The 21,981-nt window shown below is 35.8% G+C and overlaps 1 protein-coding gene across 2 annotated transcripts; it reads right to left on the bottom strand.

Moving 5' to 3' along the window:
• Positions 1-2,855: 2,855 nt before the first annotated feature.
• Positions 2,856-21,599, bottom strand: tmem67 (transmembrane protein 67). 2 transcript variants are annotated; one of them, XR_015925623.1, is made up of 28 exons: positions 21,379-21,599; positions 20,797-20,885; positions 19,873-19,963; positions 18,940-19,039; positions 18,559-18,628; positions 17,834-17,905; positions 17,408-17,470; positions 15,874-16,028; positions 15,326-15,434; positions 14,313-14,399; positions 13,894-13,959; positions 13,123-13,279; positions 12,905-13,028; positions 12,255-12,360; positions 11,301-11,357; positions 11,062-11,160; positions 10,503-10,601; positions 10,149-10,235; positions 9,358-9,457; positions 8,156-8,295; positions 7,594-7,734; positions 6,444-6,524; positions 6,202-6,318; positions 5,126-5,242; positions 4,934-5,038; positions 4,437-4,539; positions 4,119-4,284; positions 2,856-3,211 (listed from the first exon to the last, which is right to left on the bottom strand). XR_015925623.1 is itself a non-coding variant. In XM_088600688.1 (28 exons), exons 1-28 carry the CDS (start codon positions 21,569-21,571, stop codon positions 3,131-3,133), a joined length of 2,952 nt encoding a protein of 983 aa, XP_088456814.1. In that variant the 5' UTR covers positions 21,572-21,599; the 3' UTR covers positions 2,856-3,130. The 2 variants fall into 2 exon arrangements, 1 of the variants encoding a protein (XP_088456814.1); XM_088600688.1 differs by having other exon boundaries at positions 4,119-4,261.
• Positions 21,600-21,981: the final 382 nt, after the last annotated feature.

Genomic DNA, 21,981 nt, shown 5'->3' with positions numbered 1-21,981 from the left:
ACTGGGGCTCTGGGTTCAATGCTGGACATGGTTAGCTGTCTGTGTGGAGTTTGTATGTTCTCCCCATGTTTGCGTGGGCTTCCTTCCGCAGTTAAAAAAAACATACTGGTGGGTTAACTTTCTTCTGGGAAAATTGGCCCTCGGTGTGTATTTCTCTGTGTCTGCTCAGTGATGGACTGCCATCTCGTCCAGTGGGTACTCTGCCTTGCGACCGTTGCTTGCCAGGATAGGTTGTGGCTAACCCTAAACCCTGAATTGGAAGAAGTGGTAAGAAAACACATGGATATTTCAATTTTTTCCACCCAGCAGTCTCCTTGAAAATACCCTTCCTCTAATCCCTTTTCCTTCGGTATTTTTCTGTTTTCTTGCTTGTTATCCATCCTCCATTCCATCTTCATTCCTCTTATTTCTACTTTCCTTGTCTTTCTGCTGGTCAAAAATGTGCTGCAATTCAGCCTCCCATGACTCATGTCTTTTGCCAGTGAGACCACTTTGTATATTTTTATTACACATATCGGTCAACACTGTAGACATGAACTCGGTGATTCTCTCTTCTGCACCCCTGCGTGATTCACAAGAATATTGCAGCAGATTCACAATAAAAGGCAGCCTGAAGGTGGTTCCTTATTTTGCAAAGCAACAAGCCTATGTGGGTCACATAGTTTCAAAACACACCATGAAATACTGTATCTCTTGTTGGTGTAAAGATTTTGTGAGCAGCTGACTTTTACCGGCCAAAGCTAGTTTATGGCCTGTCGAAACACACAGGGTCCGAATTGAAATCACCGTCTCTGCTGCAAATTGTACCATTTTAAAAGAAGACTGAAGAATCCTCGGTCTTGCTATGAAGGTGAATTAAGACCTTTTGAGAGCAGTCATGCTTCAAATGTTCTCTTTATTTACTGTGATTAAAATTATACTGTATTTATTACTGTATTGAACAGAATATAAATAAAAAAGATCACATTATTGAATCTTAAATTGATTGTGAAATCCTCCAAAATATTTATCTTAAATCATAACAACGTCCATGTATTTTAAGGGGGAAAACTGCAATTATGTGAAAATGCATCCTATCTCACTAGGAATATTTTAAGAAGGAAGAAGGTATTACAACGATTTGGTCAGACACTCCCCACCAGGATAGTTTGAGGCAGGTTGTTAAAGCTTTCAATGTTATCTCTCAATGTTATCTAGAAGCTATTCCGCTGTAGAAAACAATAGGTGAGCCTATGGGTAAAGTGTACTCCCGTTGAAACACATTCTTTAGTTATGGGCCCCCAGGTGTGCTGCAATGTGTGCTCTGGACCTTTTGAACTAAAGCAGTATACAGTCCCCTGTAAATTACTGGAAAAGACTGCACCTATCACCTTGTCAAAGCCTATTTCTTTGAAGGTTATGACCATTAAGCACAGACCAATACAAATGTAAAATATAATTATCTTCATGCAAAAAAAAAAACTATCTTGAGGAATAATAATAAACTTGATTTTATATTGCACTTTACAAATTGCTTTATAGGAAAATAAAAAACAATTAAAACAAATAAAAAGAGCAGCAATGATAAGAGATAACAAAATTAGTACACAGAATCAGTATAGTAGATATAGTAGTAGATGCGGGAGCAGAAACAGAAATAATTTACATAAAAGCCTTTCTGAAGGTGGTTTTGAGCCTGAATTAGAAAAAGATCTCAAGCTAGATAACCCTCCGATATCCTTGGGGACAGAATTCCAGAGCTCTGGGGCAGAACAAGAGAAGGCCCTGCTACCCATAAAGTATAATCCATTTTGGGGAACAAACAGCAGACCAAAATCAAACGAATGAAGGCCACAAGGTGGGGAACAGGAAGATAATAAGTCAGATAGGTACTGAGGTGCCAAGCCATGCAGAGCCTTAAAGGTGAGCATGAAGATATTGAAGTCAACACGAAACCTGAAACCAGGTGACATTTCAAATAAAAAAAAACAATGGATGTAAATGTGTTCATTTTAGAAAAAAATGTCAAACTATTTATAAGCAAATTCCAAAAATTTAACTTTGATCTTTGTTTAGCGAAAAACCCGTTCAGAGCTAGAGTTCTCACATGTTTGAACTCTGTCACTCCTGTTTCAGGGGTGTGTCAGGACAGGGGTGTCTTCCAGATGAAGAACAACAACATGTTTTCGACAGTGATGTATTTAACAACACCCACTGCTGGGACTGCATCTTCATTAGAGACACAAATAAAGTCACAAATACTTCTCATCGTACCAAGGGGGAATTTCTACATGGTTATAAAATAAAACAATCATATTTAGAAGAAACTCAAAGCACAACAGCATGTGTAATACACAACACAAGCAAAAAGACATCAAAAGAACACTACAATTTACTTTGTGAAGCCAGGAGCTAGACCTTATATACACATGCAACCTACTCACATGCTGGTGAGCAGAGAACACTTTGAATCTTTGATTAGTGACTAATTTTGGCCTATATATTAAATCATGTAGATGATAATTATGTCTTAATTAACATATTTGGTAACATAAAGGATTAAATAAAAAAATGACAGTGAAGGTTGTCAACACAGTGAAACCTATTGGTATTGCTCACTAAATGTGAATCTTAGAAAGAAGAATCATTCCATAGCCTTCATGATAATCACCCAACTTGCTATTAGTTTCAAGATATCTGACATTGTCAAAAAAAATCTTGCTAAGGGAGAACAATCTACTCCATTACGTGATGTATGAAAATGCAAATATTTTAAATTAAGATTATTTTTCCAAAATATATATTTTTGAGCAACTGTGCTGTTAAATATGTACATTCCTATAGTATAAAAATAAAATAAAAATCAGTCAACAAAATTATAAAAAAAACTTTAATATAAATAAAAAATCCTGTTAAACTAAAAATGTACATTTGAAATACACTGTGAGTCAAAAGCAAGTATTAGCAAGTCAATACTGCAAAAACAGCCTATTCACATTAATACAAAATTGAATTTGACATCCAAAAATAGTGTCATATTTTGTAATATCAAAAATAAAAAAGTAAACAATGATGACTTTCATCACACTACACTTTAAATTGTATTTCAGGATTCATCACTCCTGACTAGTTTAGATATCATGAAGCTTAGCTATATGAGGAACCTTTTGTCAATCAGAGTCTTAGCAGCCAGATTTTTTCGGCCAAATGCATTGCGAATCAGCTGAAACACCTGCAAAAAAAACAGGAAACATGTTAATCCCAATTTAGCTACCTTCCTTAGTGGTACGGTCTGTATTGCTATTTGAATATTGTACATGGAAATGCACGTTCAATCAACTTGAAAGTGGTCTCCTCTATACAGTACGCAACAAATAAACACTACACCCCAAAACCACAAAGTGCTGTTCTGAGTGTGAGAAACTTTTTTGATATACAAATATAAACGCAGATTGCAATAGATATATATCAAAACAATAAAAGTCACCTTATAACTGACGACATACATGATTTATCTGGACTCTAGAGAATAATGTATGTATATATTTTAACTGATTATGAAAACCAAACTATAAAAGAAAACTAGAAAGAGTGTCAAAGAGTGCTGTTCCCCATCAACTCTCAATTGCCTCATTTGAATCACTTCACTCAATTTGTCTGAATTATTTATCGGCGTTCCAGGTCTTTATTCATTGAGGATTAGAATATGCCTATGTAAGTGGGTGGATTGTGGCCCTCCGGGACCAGGTGTAAAGGGCATAGCTCTATGCTGCCACCTGCTGGTAGATATTCACACAGTCCTTCGAGACTAATTCTGCATTACATCCGTGAAAATTTGATTTTCCATGACAACAGATTCATCACATAGTTTGACATATTTGATACTTTCACATAACTATAATAATCTTCTGCTAACTGTGTTGGAACATTGGAAACACCAGTCTACTTATCATTATCCCGATAGTGCCTTTTTTACCTCTCTTTTCTAGGATCTTTCCCGGTCTGGCAATTAAATCTGAGGTTAGTAGAAAATGTGAGAACATCAATTTATTTTGCTGATGAAATGTGCTATTTGTCCCTTACTTTAGAAAGGGATCATTCAAAGCCTACAATGGCTCTTTTCAGCTGAAAACACTTACTAGCTGTTGTATGTAGGTTAAGACAGCTGCCAAGACGAAATCTTGCGTTCCCAGGTCAACAACACAGAAAAACAAGGTGTCGAAGATCAAAAGTGTTGCTTCATTGCCATAGTATAGGACACTGCTGAACGAATGGGCATCATCTGAGGGAAAAAACAAACAAACCCTGAAATATTCAAGAAATATTTTTACATTCAAAATCTTTTGATTTCCATTACACATTGAATAAAACATCATTAATAATAATAATAATAATAATAATAATAATAAACTTTATTTTATATAGCGCCTTTAAAGGTGGCTTCTCAAAGTGCTTACCATTGTAAAATATGTTTTTTTCTGCTGGCTCCACAAATTCCATTCCAATCATTCTTTCAAGCAGCAACTTGTCCTTCACAATGTAGTCCATTTCCCGATGAGCCTGTGGGCATTTGGATTGAAATACATTTTCAATTAATTTGAAAGAAATTAACAGGAGCTTTTTAGGAACCACGGAAGATTTAGATATTTAGGGAAAATGTTCTTATGTCTTTTGTTTCATTGCCTGCAAATTTCATATTCCAAAAAAAAAAAACATGGGAGGAGCCCATATTGCAAGCCTATATCATAAAAGGGACAGTTTTCATATATCTTTTTCCTTAAAAGATATAACCAAAAATATAAAGGAACACACATTTAAATATACATTTTATAAATGTTTTACTTATAAATTGATTTTCAATCTTTTAAAGAAGATACCTTGCAAAGCACCTTACACTATGGGTATAAGTGCACTTCAGAGGTGAATATTAATAATAGTGTGAACTTGTGCTTACATGATCAATGAAGGAGGCCAGAAACCGGTTCATGGTGTGGTAGGCCTTAGTACACTGCTCAAATGGATTGGCAGAGGCATCTAAAAGTCGAGAAGGTCCATTTCTCTGAAAGCAATCATAATGCAAACATTCAACCCTTCATAAAAGGCGTTACTGAATATGAAACTATTGAAAACAGTGAAGCGTACCAACCCTTTTCAGGGGTTCAAAAATCCGATCATACTGCTGCCTCAGCTTATGTGTTATGGCAATCTGAAAGGTCTGAACGTCGGTGTTTGGAAGCAGACCTCTTTGACCACAAAGATTTTCCTGTAGCAGGGGAAAGATATACACACACTTACTGCACTTCCATGTTCATACACACTCAAAAGCCAGAGCACTGCGGAAGTATAAAAACACATCCAAACACACACAAGCTTTACTGGCATGAAATGCTACATGGGTGTTATCAAAATATTTGTGTAAAATAGATCAGTATTATAAAATGTTAGGGTACAGTAGACTAACGCTTTATGCAAAATATTTTTAGATGAATTTGTGTATATGTGGTTTGCGACAAAAAATATTGAAAATCAAATAATGTGGGGCATTTCACAAATTCAAATCTGGTGCAGCACGCACCAGAGCTACGCTTTAGGAACTAGTTACAGAGCCCACAGCATGCCTGGGCTTTCTGTATCGTGCCACAACACCCTCAGTGTGGCTCATAAACCAAACACAAGCACAAAGAGGGAGGAAACAAGTATGAAGTAGAAAGGCAAGTCAAGAAAAGTGCCCTGATTCGGAGTTAAAAATCATGATTCTCCACAAGTTAAGGGGTGGGATGATGGTGACCTGTTTGCCGAGTATGAATGAATCTTTGATTTGTGTAGTTGGAGACAGCGAGAAGGCTATTTTTGAGAGATACGCATCTGCTGTGTTCCTCTCATTTTATTCTTATTAAATTGTATTTGATCTACTTTGTATACTGTACAGTACTGTATTTGCTGTATTACTGTTTTCATAATACTAATACAGTCAAAACTGATTTGACTTGTTTAAGCGAGGGGAATAGGAGGGACTAAGGGAGGTGTTCTGATTATATGAGATTGTGAGTATATGAGCTATGTCAGGAATCTAACTACTGTGAGTCTACGGTATTTTGTATTTTGTAACACATTGAACTGCAGTATAATATAGAGGCGTGCAATACTGTAATACAGCACAGTAGTAAAGATTAAAAAGGGGCAAGAACTGCCTATAAAAATGATTTAGGAAATTCCTCATACCGCTTCTCTTTTCAAATTGGCATTCATCTCCTCCATGTTGGTGTCCGCATGGCCATGAACTGAACGCCCATGGATATAGTAACCAAAACATCGGTCCGACAACAGCAGGACAGAGGTCTAAATTAAAAAGGAATAAGTACCCAAAAAAAAGACAGCTTAGACTTCACTATTTCTCCGATGGTAAGCTCTATTTTAGCCAATATGCTCTACAGTCCAGACATTAGTAAAATGGTCATACTCACGTTGCTAATAGAACATAGGTCTACAAATTGCCTTATTTTATCTTCTACAAATCGTTCATAAAAGACTGTGAAGAACACCATCTGAGAAATAAACAAAAAATATAAACATTAACATATACTTAGGTATTAATATTATATTTATGGTAAGGAAAATAACCCATAATGATTTTACATGATTTTGTTCACATTTACTAATACTAAAATCCTATCAGATCAATGTGAAACTATTCAATTAAAATTGACTGCGGCACTGTCAAAAATACACATTTATTACCGTGAATGACATGAGAAAAAAGTTACAGGATGTGAAACAAGAGGTTTCTTACTAAGTACTACAGCGAACACCTGGGACTGAGGAACTGACCCTCCCCAGATCTGCGCAGAGGGCCAGATTTTCTTCTGATCATTTCCTGATTTTACAGCTATACACAGAGTTGTGCCTATAGTACATACCTGCGTTTTTCACAGTTACGTGTTGCACTATGAATTATTGACATGACAGTTCAATTTATCTCTTTCCTGATGGCAAATACTGTACAATAACTTGCTTTGATTTGTTCTTCAGTTGAATACCTTATTATTGATGACATTCTTCAATATAGACTCATCTGATCAAAGGATTACCAGCCAGATATGTTCCTGTCTTATTCATGTAAAAATAATTATTCAGTTTAGTTTAGTCTTGGAACTGTTATTTAAGGCACTTTGACATTCAGCTAATATGAAACTGTAACAGTTGACACTGTGCGAGTCTATGCCAGGGGTTCCCAGTATCGGTCGGGGTCCTGGGAACCTGCACAAATGCTGGTTGGTTTTTATTGTAGCTGAGCTCTTTACTTCAAAAAATCCTTAGTTGAACAATCCAGTTGCATGGCTAGAGCCTTTTTTTAACTCAAAGGTTAGAAACTTCAAGTTAGTTTATTTATTTAGTTTGACATTATAGCCAGCAGCCATATCACCCTGCATCTCACAACTGGCAACCCACTGAAGCTAAGCAGGTGTGAGCCTGGCCAGTACCTGGATAGGAGACCTCCTGGTAAAACCTAAGGTTGCTGCTGGAAGAGGTATTAGTGGGGCCAGGAAGTAATTGGCTTTCAGATAACATCCTCAGAGCTACATGTTAGTAACACAAGGTCATCAGTGTTCCTACCTGTAAAAAGCCAATCACCAGCCACATGGCTGTAGCTACACCATATCTCAGGATGAGGCTCCAGGGGGGGCTGTAGTTTTGAGGATCTCTGCTGAAATTCGACGAAGGATCTCTTAAAGCCAGATTGGAGAAGCCAACAACCTGATGCAAATAATACGTGGAAATGTTTTATTATTACAATGCATTAGATTGAACATTACCTGAAAAATACTCTGAACACTAACTCTCCTTCCTATGTAAGAATGTGATTTATTTTATAAGCTGTAAGAGCACTTTTTATAAAGGCATTGCAACATTGCAAAACAAAAGAAGGCCATTCACACATCATAAACATGTATAAAAGCCAAATAATAATAAATTGTATAATTATTCATTGAATGAAACAGATGCAAGCTCAAAACAAAGCATAGATACTCCATTGTTTGTTCTAAAGTTTTTAAAACAGTGATAAGTAAAGTGTTGACAAAGAACTCTTATCAATGACTTTATTTAATTAGATGGTATTTAATGACATGGCTTTTCTTGACAGTACTGATAAAGGTCAGATCTGAACAAAGCTCACCTCAAGAAAGAAAAGCACAGCAGAAACCTGAAAAGCAGGATTGATTCTCCGTATGGTCTGAATTTCATTCCATTCATTAGCCACAAAATAGGTCCTCCAGATGCTCACAGGAGCAGATGTCGATTTAGCTTCGCCTTCACCTTAAACAGAATCATATGGTATGAATACATTATGAACATGTATTGCATCATAATGCATCTCAATAATTTTAAATCCAGTCTCCAATACCTCTGGGATAAACCACTATGCATTCATCACAAGTCCATTCATCAGCATTAGTTGTTCTGCTTATTCGTTGTCAAGTTGTTAAGGAATGGTTTTCTTGTCTGATTAACATGTTTTGCTTATTCATCGTTGGGGACTGTGCCATTGTGTTCTGATGTGTGGGGAGCGTTCTGGTTCCTGTGAAAGTCCTGTGGACTTTCGTCTTGGTCTAACTTTTCATTGTTTTGCATATATGACTCTCCTTTATTGAAGAGCAGGTTTCAGTATTTGTTGATCTGGTTTTAACTTAGGTCTTTATTTCTATGAACAGTGCAGGGACTGACTACAACTGTTTGCAGCTGCTTGTGTTGTGTTGGTGCGGGTGATGTGACAAAGGTTTGGAGAAAGAACAGAAAATTGTCTATTAACTCTAAGTGTTTTATGTGTGTTACTGTACATATGAGTATTTTGGTTGTAAAGCAAGTCAAATGGTACTATGCATGTACTGTATGATGAAAACATGGATCCCAATACACCTTTATTCCATAACAGATAATTATGGAATTAACAGATAATCTTTGCAAAGATGACTTAAAAAACTTGTTGGAACAGGCCCCCTTAATTACATAATGCAAATGGAAAAATACCCCCTATTAAAAGTATTTTCACCTTTAGTCATCCTTTTCTGGAATACATGCTTGAGTTATGAATATCACAAGTGATGTATTTAAAATTAAGATTTTTTTCTAACAAAAATGCAAAGAAACCAAATTCTATGATATATATCCCCCCACATCTTAAAAAACAGTAATAATGAAAACCCAAAAAGATAATAAAATATTAGTAGTAATATCTCAACAATATAGTATTTCTAGTTTATTCACATTTTTATAACTTTAGATAATCTATACAATGTTCTACATATAATAAAGAAATTCAGAAATTATGTAGAAAATGATAAAGATAACTTGTTAATGAATATCAAGTCTAAAAGCTACCTTCTGCAGCCTTTAGGACTTTTCCTCTAGGTCTTTCCCAGTCAATGAAGAAGATATCTACATATATCTGGTTTATTAGTTTGTGCAGAAATTGGATTGCCTGAAAAAAATGAAACCAACAAAAAATCAATTTAAAGAAATGCATTTTTAAATAAGATATAGCTGTTGATTATTCCCATCATGTGACATCATTTTGTATCTGTGGTAAAATAACCATCCCTTCCAAACGTACAAATTTCGTAAGTCTTGTAAGGGTACCATAACAGCCCATACTGAACAGTGCCAAAACAGGTTAGGAGGTTAGGAAGGTGAACTCCCTTTCCTGAGCTTAGTAGTTGGGCTCAATGTACTGACAAGGTCTTCTGGTTGTTAAGGTACTGTATGTTGTTAATGCTGGCTCACAGAATACTCGTTAATTAATCATAAGCACTCTTGGGCTGATGAAATTGTATTGGAACAGCTATTTAACAAATTCAAACTTTAAGCACAAAAACTGTGAGAGAGTGGTGCATCTCTTGGTTTTGCAAGACTTATGTTTATGTTCAGTGTGAACCTGTAGACATTAAACGTGATATAATATAAAGTTATAAACTTTGGTCTATCCAACTACAATGCTCATTATATTTAGCTGGGTACGCTTATCAGTGATCACAGAAGTGTTCGATAAAAATCATCATTTTTTCAACCTGCTCAAGGATTTTATACGATAAAGTCAATCAGACCGATGTCCTTGTTTTTGAAGTCAAGGTCTTCCCTGAAATCAAATACAAGTAATTGTTTTGTGACGTTACCTTCAGTGCGAATGCACAGCCGACATACGTAACAAAGCGCTCTTCCTCTTCTGGCAGAGGCAACACAACTGAAACAAACTGCTGAGCCTGAAAACACACAAAGGCATAGGAGGAACTTTCTTGAACGCCTGAATAACATTTTCACACCGTGAAGTAAGAGAAAAAACAAATAAATATGCATAAAACAGACGTTGAACGAAAGAGACTTGCCTCCACCGTCTGGACATGGACAGTAAAGACAAAGCAGAAAGAAAATAAGACGAAAGTAAGTGAAGTTAGAAAACTATACGCATTTAAATTAAAATTTAAATAAAACATACTAAGGTAATGACATTACTTCAAAAATGATCTTACCTTAAAGAAAATAAGCCAATACAGACCAGTGCCGACTGTGACAACAAAGAAAACATTTGACAGGTCTCCAGCATAAAAGAGAAGAAATTTTAGCAGAGTCTGTAAAAAATAGAAAGTAGTAATTCAATTTTCATGCAAAGACAGACATCCCAACTGCAAATCCCATCGTTCATTTTTCTCAACACAGCTCATAGATAATTAATTCTTAAAAGCTACAATTTCCTAGCATTAGTTTAACTGAATGGACTTTAATTGCTAAAACAAAGATTATGCATAAACATAAAGGTAGCTAGTATGTGATAGTAAATTATGAATAATGTCATGCTAACAACAGCCATGAATGTGGTTTTAATAATTATATAATTTTTCCGTAATTATTTTATATTACTATACCTAGATTTACTGATCTTAGGTGTTAAACTAGCAGTAGATATCTTTTTACTTAGTTTAATACATACTTCATAGTCCTGCATAACAGTTTCCCCTGTGGTTTAAAAATAACACTATGTATACTACAGTTCACTGTAGTATAACAAACTTGTGAAAATATTGTACGCACAAGTAAGTCAATTAACGGTGATGCTATTCTCCTTTTCCAACTTGCTGTTTTCAAGAGGGAATACAAAACAGCCAGACCACCAAGAACTCCTAGAGCAATCTGAAAGACACATTGCAACTTTCTTACAAGGTTTGTCATGGAGAAGCAGACAGAACGTTACTTACATACAAGGTTATCCCTGGAAAGCATTTGAAAAGTTTTCTAAAACTACAGAGTGACCATTATATTTCAGTACTTACATTACTTTTGACTTGAGCTTCACTCTGATCCATTTTATATTCCAATTCAAAAGACAGCTGTTATAAAGATAAAAAGAAAAAAAGCATAATTATAATGAACAAGTAAAGGTTTATTCCATGCTGAAAAGAGAAGAAAAAAAACAAAACGTTTCGGGTTCAGGTGTGGACACCTGAAGAAGGCTCCACAACTGAAACATTGTGTTTCTTTTCTTCTCTCCTCAGCATGGAAGAAACCTTTACTTGTTCCTTTGCAGCCTACGCATGCTGACGCAGCTCCCCACCTAAACTAACTATATTAATTCTCTGTATAAAATTTCTATAAATATATCCATCCATACTGTTTTGCTATCCTCTTTATTTTTAGAGAGTACTGGTGAGCTCGGGCCTAAGTGCAAGCAGCACTACGCTCTCGACAAAAACATATGCACACCATGGGCAAGACACCAATAACTTGGACACAATGTCTTTGGACTGTGGAACAAAAAAAGAGACTACCTATAGGGACCTTGTGTGAACACAGGTGTCCCAACCTATGCAATTTATAATTATAGAAGTAATTACTATGCCTCAATGAAGCTCTTCTCCTAGATGAAATTCAAAACATATTTGAAAGGGATCAGACGACAGTTCTGGTTATATTATTCAACACACTGAAATGAATGCAAACTTCATTTGATTTTTTAGTTTCTTTTTCAAAACAAAAAAGTGTCAGGAATGATTAAGATCTGATGTCAGCTCAACTGCAGTCTCGATCTGGGAAAACTCAAATAATATTTTTCATATAACTCTGTGCCAGGTTATAAACATCTTGTAATTATGTGTAATTATGTGTAAACCTGTCTCACAAATTCTTAATGAAACCATTGTATTGTCTTGAATTTAATTTTAAATTGTACTTTTTTTAAACCATGCACAATTTTTTCTTTTCTCTTTCTGATGGTAATGCTAATTTACCGAAACAGTCTGTGTGGCAGGATCTGTAATAAGAACATCTGTGTAAGCGATGGTGATCAAGGGTGGATAGACCTCTCCCTTCTTAGTGCTGGATACCACCTGAAAACTGAAACAAGAGACCATATCTTCAACAAGGGATCATTTACTATCCATCATCCCTTTAACATAGATATTATGGTCAAGTTAAACAATGTTTTGAGAACATATTTAATTTTATTTTAAATAAAATGGTTTAATAATAACATGATGTAATGCACGCAGAAATCTTATAAAACTGTCTTCTGTTTTAGTTTCTGAAATTATATATATAGCGGTCGATAAAAAATTATTAAACACTGAGGATTTAGATTTTGAATGGTTTTAAATAAAAACTGTTATCAAACTACAGTTTTGACCTCACTGACCTTCAGCAAACTCTCTTTTTAAAATTGTCAGTGCACAACGGTGCTACAGTTTCATTGGATATGTTTGAAAAAAACAAGAGAGTTACTGTATGAAGAAATAGTGTCATTTGCTTTATGAGTACATTATAGTTTAATTTTTTAAAAATATTTTTTTAATAATAGTCAACTTTGTTATCCAATGTAAAGGTAACATCGCCAGAAAGGATAGAGGAGTTAATTTCCATCTACACAAAAAATGATTCCTACCTTATTTTTATTTTTGTTGCAACACGAATTACTTTTGGTTGATTTATCAAGGTGTTTTCACGTCCACTCAAGGTATCCACCAAGAAAATCCGACGTGTCAAATACCAGTTATTTCGATTGTCTCCTGTGTTCAGAGAAATAAAAGACATGGTGTCCAGTAATTCTCTCTCAGCATGAAGTGCATTAAATGAAATAGCAAACATTTAGCAGAAAATGACCTTGGTTTACGAATTGTCCGTTGAACTGTAGGTTTAGATTAAGAACAGGCACAGCCCAAAGCTTCTTCTTTTCAGTACCATCACTGAGATCCATGTATATGTCGTAAAACAGTGGCTCAGAAAAATCAGCCAAGATCTTTGAGACCGGTAGGATACACTGTTTGAAGGAGGAAAAAAGAAAAAAAGAAAACAGACAGGGGAAACCTTAATGTTTCATGATGGTTTATATTCACAAGTGTTTATCAATCAAAGTGTTTTGATCAACACCTTCACACCTGTGTTTTTGCACTACTCACTTATCATTTTTATTTACTGCTGTCTTCACTTATCTGGACACCTAGAGAAGTGCAAATATAAATTACAATATACTTCACATAAATGGCAAACACCTGAACACAACATTCGATTTGCTCAGCAGTTTTGGGCAGAAACATTTCTGAGTTAATAAACTGTTTTCTGATGTCCAACAACACTGTATCATGGTAGTTTCACTGTGATTTTGTTATTACACGCACCACTGCAGGGCAGTATATTGTGATCCTGTGATAACAAAAGTCACAGAGCTACGGGAAATGCATAATCAAATACCTTTCTTAGCGACAGTGTTCTTTCTAAACCATACCCTTTCACTGAAATCACTGCTCAATGAAATGGAAAATGCTGGGGCTTTCAGACCCTAGTACGGAGTCAGCTTTTCAGCCAAGTGAGATAATCTGGGACTCACTGTAAAAATGACAGTAGCTTTTGGAAAAAAATAAATTGGACACTCACACTTTGTTTGTATGCTGTCCCAAAGGTAAATGCAGCATTCAGTCTGACAGCAGTGTCTGGACAGAGCTGCAAGAAGAGAAACTTCATATCATTAAGATGTGAGCAAATTTGATTTCCTCTTTGCCTTTCCTAGTTTAGTGTCAAACTAGAGTTCCTCATTTATTGTGTTCATAACAACATAATAGAACATTAAGAGAAAGGTATATTATACTGTATTTCTTCGCAAGATGATGTTAAAGTGAGAAACAAGGAAGTTACTCAACCTGTTTAAGAGCTTTGAAACTAAATTGCGGTCTGTAATGACTGGCTGAAATCTAACATAACAGTGATGTCCTAGGTTTTTCAACATTCGCTACTCATTTTATATCATAAGTTGGTTAAAATAATACTCAGTTTTAATCCATATTCCTGTACTTCACCTGCAAACTGCCCCCTCCAATGTTCTCCCATTTAATGAAGTTTCCTTTTGCATTGTAGACAGCAGCAACAAATTTGATCTTTGTGTTCTAAAAGTGGTAACATAGAAACAAAATTCAATTAAACCAAAATCATTTTGCTCAATCAGATTTTTGGTTATAGATGTCAGAGATAATTCATTTTGAAGGTCATGTGGTGTTTTAACATAATTGAAAAGGTTAGTCCTAAAGGCATTCTTTATGCAAGGAAAAATCTGCTTTGGAAATGATGTCAGTAAAATATCATTTGATTTGTCATGTTAATACAAAGCTATTCAAAGCTGTTGAAGCAACACTTTTAAGCAAGCATGGATAAAGCACAAATAGCAGACTTGACTTTTATGTACCAATACTTTTGGAAGGTACAAACTGTACAATAATAAAGAATTTATCTGAAATTTTATCTGTTTCTTTAACTTGCAGCTTAAACCCCATGACCTTAGGAAATAAAGCATTTATTTATTTAAAAACAAAACAAAAACAAAAGGCAAATACATGCTGTTCTTTTGAGATCTGCAATGAAAACATATCCAGTACAGGCATTACATTTACAAAACATAACTATTACTACAGTCCTTTCCATCGATGTTAAGCATTTTGTTTATTAAGATGTGGTACTTGCACTCATGGTTAGAAACCAGTCTTCCCCCAGTTATTTCCCATGAAGAATCATCAACATACTTGGAGACTTTAAAAAGCAATAGGATTTTCACCCGCTGAAATATAGGAATTCCAGTTAAATCCAGTTTTGTTTACCAACCCCTAAAACATCCTCATCATCTCTACACTTCCTTTGCCAGCACTTTGGCCTTTTCTGTTTTTATAGATGGCCAGTTTGGACCGGCCCAGCAGGAAGTGTGCGAAATGAGTAGCCTATTTTTCAATAAAATGGACACAGCACAAACTGGCATATATAGCCCTCATATCATACAGTATATATGTGACTTACAGAGCAAAAAGGGATTCTATTGCTTTACCTGAGCCGCACCCTTAAAACTAAAGCTCGCTGGGAAAGACACAGAGAAAAGGACTCGAGAAGCCAAACCTGGCTGATCACCATAGTAAAGCCAAGGGAGATTCGCCCTCCTGAAACAGAACAAAAACGTGGACGTGTTTGTGGTTGCATTCTTAGAGAAAAAGAAAAGTGCAAAACACACTTGTTTTCCCGACTTCAACAAATACTCTAATTTCATGACCATAAATCTTCAACAAAGCTATTAAATGTTTCCTTTCTCATATTATATACCTAAATATTCTTCCACTGTCACATGGGACACAAATGGGTTGCTATAAAGTGAATGAATTTTAAAACAGCACTTAGAAACAGCTGTCTACACCTCTGGAATATAGACCTATCCTGTACAAAATTATAGTAACATTTCTATTCATCCAAAAAAATCCATCCGGTCATTCTTTGTATGATAGTCCTGCAACATACATTCAAGTTCTTCTATAAAAATGTTGGCATTCCTCTTGGTTAAAGAGCAAGTTATAAGACAATGCAATTATAAAAGATGTGACTCACCAGTAGGATATAACCTGTACAGATCCCAAAGCTGCAGTGCTTCTGAATATAATATTAAAGAGACCACAGGCATCGTTACTGACACTGCTGATGGAATTCATGGTCATCACGCACATGTTTCCAAGGGCCTGACAGGAGGCTAAGTTGGAAAGAGTCTGCAAGATAATCATTACCAGAGGTGAATGTTTAAGAAATGACTAACACTGGAAAATTACTGCAATTCATGTAAACCCAAAATTGATAAAATACACAGTATGGTGCACAAAATACTCATATTTTATAGAAATTCAATTTACTAAAATAAAACAATGCATGCACTGTAGGTTCCTTTTATTAAGCCTAAGCATATTTTTGCTGCTGACTACTAAATAACACCCTTTTGGTCTTAAAGCTTAAATAAGTATAAAAAGTACTCCAACACTGGGCTTTTTATGTGTTCAAAATTAAATCCAATTAAACAGTGGTAATGTTAATAATATTAATGTTTCTTTATAAGCCCTATACAATTTCTTGCATTAGGAATTCGTCTTTGCGGTATATAATCATATGTTACTGAACTTAAACAAACTTCATCAGTCATTGGAAATACAGATTTGTTGTAAGCCAAAGGAATTAGACATATTCATGTATAAAATAAATAAGAATGAATAGGCTACCAGAACAGAACATCAGGTCATAACCTGATGGGATGCAATTGAGATGTTTTTGAATTACATAGTATCCTGTCGCAGACTTGCCATGACAGTGCAAATGTTTTCATCAGGGAAAGGTCTGGGACCTTCTCATCATAACTGTAATTATGGGTATTCATGTCTAGGTTTCTAGACGGTGACAGATGAAGATGAATGTCCATTAGTCTCCGATAAGAATGTGCTTTTACACACAACACAAACGCACATTCAGAATAGGAAGTCAAAGCACAGAAAGATTCTAAGTGTTTATTGTTGACTGTAGAATCATCATCTGCATCCAGATTACATGGAGATGCAATCCAAAAAGGCAAAGGACACCTGAAAATATGCTGCAAAACATTTTCTTTTACACACCTTGGGTTTGAATTTGAAAATGTGTGTCAGAATAATCTCTTCTGGTTGGAACTAAACAGAATCTGGGTATTCCGAAGCAGACAAAAAGACCTTCCTTAACACAGGAGTAAATACAAAACAATGACTCAGAGCTGACAATTACGACATATTAGGATTATTGATATTTGAGATGAATTATCAAACTATATTTTGGGAGTAAGATCTCTAGCACCTCTCATTTCAAAAGCCTGGAAGGAGTCTTGGGTCAGTGACTTCCTTTACTTTTTGTACATTTTTGTATGTCCTCTGGGGACAGAAAAATGTTCCCAGAACATTTGGAAACAAATGTTGTTCCCATGAATAGAAAACAGAAACAGAACAAAATGACACAGAAGTCTATGTATATCTTCATATAAAGTACACATACGTCGTACAACAATCTCAATATTGAAAAAAAAAGTTTTGCTTAAATACAAAAGAAGATAAACATTGCAGCTGTGTATCCTTACCAAACACGCAGTTGCTGAAGACAGAAGATTTTTAGCAAACCAAACTGACTGAACCGGAATGGCCTGCATGGGAAAATTAGGTTTTAAATTAGCAACTTTAATGAATCTACAGTAAATTATACAAAAAGAACTGTTGTGCTGCTACCACATTTCACATTTAATAAACTACTCGTCTCAATGTCACCCCTAACTTAGGTTGTATATGTAAACTACTTCAATTATTTATGTCACTGGAATGTGATTTAATGTACAATATGACTGCTTCAAGACGTTTGTCTGTTTCTGTTTCAGAAAGAGATCCCGGTATGACAAGAGGATCTGCTCTGACTAACAATTTGTACATTTTTCAGTGGCATGACCAAACAAAAGGTGAGAATTTATATGCATCATCTATTTCCAGAATAGGAAAAATCACCATCTACTTACCAGCTGTGCAAAGTTAATGCTGGAAGTCACTGTTGTTGGCAGATTATTTGATGGGAAGCATGAACCTCCTGACTGAAAAAGTAAATCATTCATACCTAAATATCAAAAACCCTGATTTATGGTACAAAATCCTAAAAATAACAGAAGAAATATATAACAAGGGAGAAATTCCTAAGTGAAACAGTAATAAAACATAGATGAAATAAATACTTTAACATGTACAAATTGAAGACATCAAGGCAAAATATGTCCTAGATGAACACAGTTCTTCAGAATCTCCATTCTTTAAAGTGAGTGTTATAAACAGTTATTTTACACAGTTCATCTATTAGGTTGGACAACCCATTCCATATATTTTTCCTACCCTGTGAGACCACACTATTATACAACTAAAAAATACATCTCAAAAGGCATTTACCCACAAAGCAATTCAGCATCAGACAATAACATAAGATTCGTAAATTGCATCCTGTGAAACAATGATAAACTTCTTCATATCCCTTCCTCACATATGAAAGCTTTAAACCAACAGCTACAAAAAATCATTAAAAAAACATGAATAAGATACACAACAATTCAACAACAAAACAGGAAAATCTGTATACAATGTGATATGCTCCTCTGAGTCCTGTAAGAAAAGTATTACTTCAATAAGGCAAATCAGAGCTGAACAAAGTATACTTGTATACATAGGTATGTTTTTAAGAGGCATTAAAAATACGTACTGGTGTACCAGATGGACCACAAACACAGGAGAGGGATGTATTGACAAAGGATTCTTGACATCTGACACACCTGTGAGTAAACAGAACATAAACAATTACTAGAAATACTTTATGTCTGAGGGAGAACCTACTGTAATGTCTCAGTGGTATTGCTTAAACATTACATGACCTCAGAGACCATCTCATTCATTTCTGACACTTAAAAGCCTTCAGTCAAGAGGCATAGATAGACATATCTGAAAAGAAAACACTGAGGCAGAAAGACAGGCCACTTACAAACAATATACAGAGATCCAGGCAACATATGAAACAAGACAGTAAAAAGTTGGTTTTAGAAACATTCCCTGTTAAGCCAAGATTTACTAAAAATGAGTCATTTACCTGTCTCCAGGAACATCTGGGACCGTAAAAACAGGTTTTTCAGCAATACAGGGCTCACATTTCCCTTCTTCCAGCTGCCTTCCGTTGACATCCCTTTCAACTGGTTGGGGAAATGTGAGGTCAGTAAGAAAAATAACATACACACATGGAGAAATGGTTAATATATGCATTTATAATTAAGTCAATACAAGCATGCATTCCTTCAATTAAGCAGACATTAAGAAAAATAGAGGAAGTATTCTGAAGCAATCTCTTTTCCACAGTAATATCTGTTTCCATGAAATGGAGCTAAAGGGCAAACTGCAGTCCCAATTTCTCAGATATCAAATCTCGGTAGCAATATGACTTCATTGACAGTCTAGACAAATTTGACAAATTTTGAATCAAGCACAAACATGTGAACTTTGGGAAAGTACTGTTAAGTTGCCATGTTGTCTCCAACTCACATTCAAGTTCCCCAGAAGTGTGATGTGATGCGGCCCTTCCTGCTCACTAGTCACTGTTATGACTGATGTAATGTGATGTTCCGAGTGAATAACAGGTTGTGCAGCAGATATTGCACCACAGAAAGTTTCCAATGTGATATGCATGCAGAGTTAAACAAGCAAGGTCCATTTAACAGCACAACTGTCTTGGAAGTTGAAAGTAATATTTCTATTGGATTAGTGAGATGTATTCACAAACCTGATGGTACACAATGTAACAGAGTCACTTCACGTCACTGGAAATTTTGTTACCTCGTTCTGAATGGCAGAACATGGCGCTGCATGTGATGGAAACTGGAGGTTTTACAAGTTACTGTGTACATTTGACTGTTATTGTGGTTTGAAATGCACTCATCAATGCTGATGCTTTCTAAACCCGAAATTTAAAAACAGTGTTCCAGTTCTCCCTTAACTCGCTAGGGAGATTGTAGATTTAAAACAATCTTACCCAGTATACTTCCAGCTGAGCACTGGCATGTTCCATCGTCATTCAAACCTCCTGGGCATCTGATACATCCAAAGCCATCCCTGGTGACTCCCTGTTATGACAGACAGGAGATATACCCAGAAACACAAAAACAACAGAGATGTCATACCTGGGAAGGTGTGCTGTGAACAGTTGCTTTTTAAGCCTGACTTAAAAAGACCGATACCTGTCACGCTGCCCCGCCACAACACAAAAGAATCATGTGGACATCGTTACACAAAGTGTTGTGGGAGCATGGAACAAGCCAGGACCTTAGTTTCTCGCAAGAAATGGCTGGCTGAGATCCTTGGATCACTTAGCTACTAGCAACCAAATGGGCTAGATGGGCTCTTAGCAATATCCCCTTATTCCCGAGGACGGTAAATTAGTAACAGAACAGAAAAGAAGGATGATACAAGGGCAATTTTCAGAGCACACATTGACTAAACCTCAAGGGTATATGGAGGGATGTTTGCTTGTTACGCCTTCTGGCATTTAGGGGCAGAAACACCCTGTTTTTAGTATTTTACAGAACAGGGTTGTTAGCCTTGTGCCCGACCTCCAACATGGAGGACCTGGCACCTGACTTGGGACACAAACCCACTACCCTGAGATTGTGAGTCTCATGCACTACCAATGGAGCTAGTCAGGGCCCCAAGGGTATATGGACGTGGTTTAAAAAGAAAGAGTGTAAAAAGATAAAGATGTTGGCTGTGTGATCTGTGAATGTGTGATTGTGTGTTGAAATCTTAAAAACATAAGCGATATCAAAATAAAAACCATAAGTCAGGAGTATCAGGGAGAAATAAAATAACTCCAACTTTTGTTTCCTATACAGCCTACATTTAAGTTATTTTTCAGCTTCTTAATGAAAGAAGGAACTGCACTGAAGTAGAAGAATCATACCTTTTTTGTATCGGGACATTTTTCGCAGGTTGCAGGTTCTCCGTTGTTAGATACCAGTACGAATCCAGTCTCGCATATACACGAAGTCCCTGTAACACAAAGCACTAAACATATTGAGTTGTTCTCTTATCCTTAGGAACACAGAAGAATGACACAATTATTAGGAATGATGACGGAAGTATAAAGTTGACAGATACTTTGTTTTCACGATCTGCCTGCAACCACAATGTATCACCTAAAACCATTTTTTCAGATCCAGTTCAGCCCGTTGCTTAACATCGATTGAAGAAATATGCAGCAGCATTTAGGTAAACCAGAATTTTACGTCTCGTCTATTTTAATTGTATCTTACATTAATTAATGAGACTATGATAACTTCAGTTTGTTGTTTTTTTTCATTTGCATTTTACAATAATGTGATTAACTAAATGACATACAAATTTACGACAAAATTGCTGTTTGGAAAGTCATTCTGGCGGAGACCTATTTTGACATCTTGTGTTGACTCCATTGATGAAGAAGATAAATCAGAAGGGCGCCTAGCCGATTTATATACTAGCATCAAATACTACTGATACTTACCATCTGCGTTTTTGATTTGGTTAGGTCCGCACTTCACGCAGGAGAGACTTGAAATGTCAAAATATTGTTCTCTGCTGCACCCTGAGGGTTGCTGAAAGGGAATGGAGAATTGCTGACAACTGTAAATACCTGATTTCAGCAACACAAATAAAATAGATCTGCACATAAAGACACATAGCGTCCCTGTCGCCATGGTAGACAGGCTTCCTGTTTCCCAGAATCCAACCGTCCAAAACCCGGAGCCTTGTGCTGTTGCTGTCAGGCTTGTGGGAATGTTTTCATGAGTTTGAGAGGAAAGGAGGTGTGTTTGCTGATCGATGTGGTTACCACCGAACACATTATATACACTGTACATAGCACAGTTAGATTTTTTGTCATAGCATTAAGCATGTTTGCTTATTTTTTTCGTAATGAAGATAGGAATTGTTTTTTGAACGAGATAATAAATCTTGATTAGAAAGGAATTTCGTTTTTTTTGCCAGCTTTTAGCTTTTAAATTGATGCTTCTCGTAGAGATACCTTGTGGAAGTGAAGTAATGTTTTACCAAAAGCACATAAACGATTTGTGTCAGGAATTACATATGAAAACCAATGTAAATAAGG

Source organism: Lepisosteus platostomus, chromosome 12 (assembly GCF_059453375.1).
Source record: "Lepisosteus platostomus isolate fLepPlt1 chromosome 12, fLepPlt1.hap1, whole genome shotgun sequence".
Lineage (NCBI taxonomy): Eukaryota > Metazoa > Chordata > Actinopteri > Semionotiformes > Lepisosteidae > Lepisosteus > Lepisosteus platostomus.
This window is presented reverse-complemented; position numbering and strand designations above follow the sequence as displayed.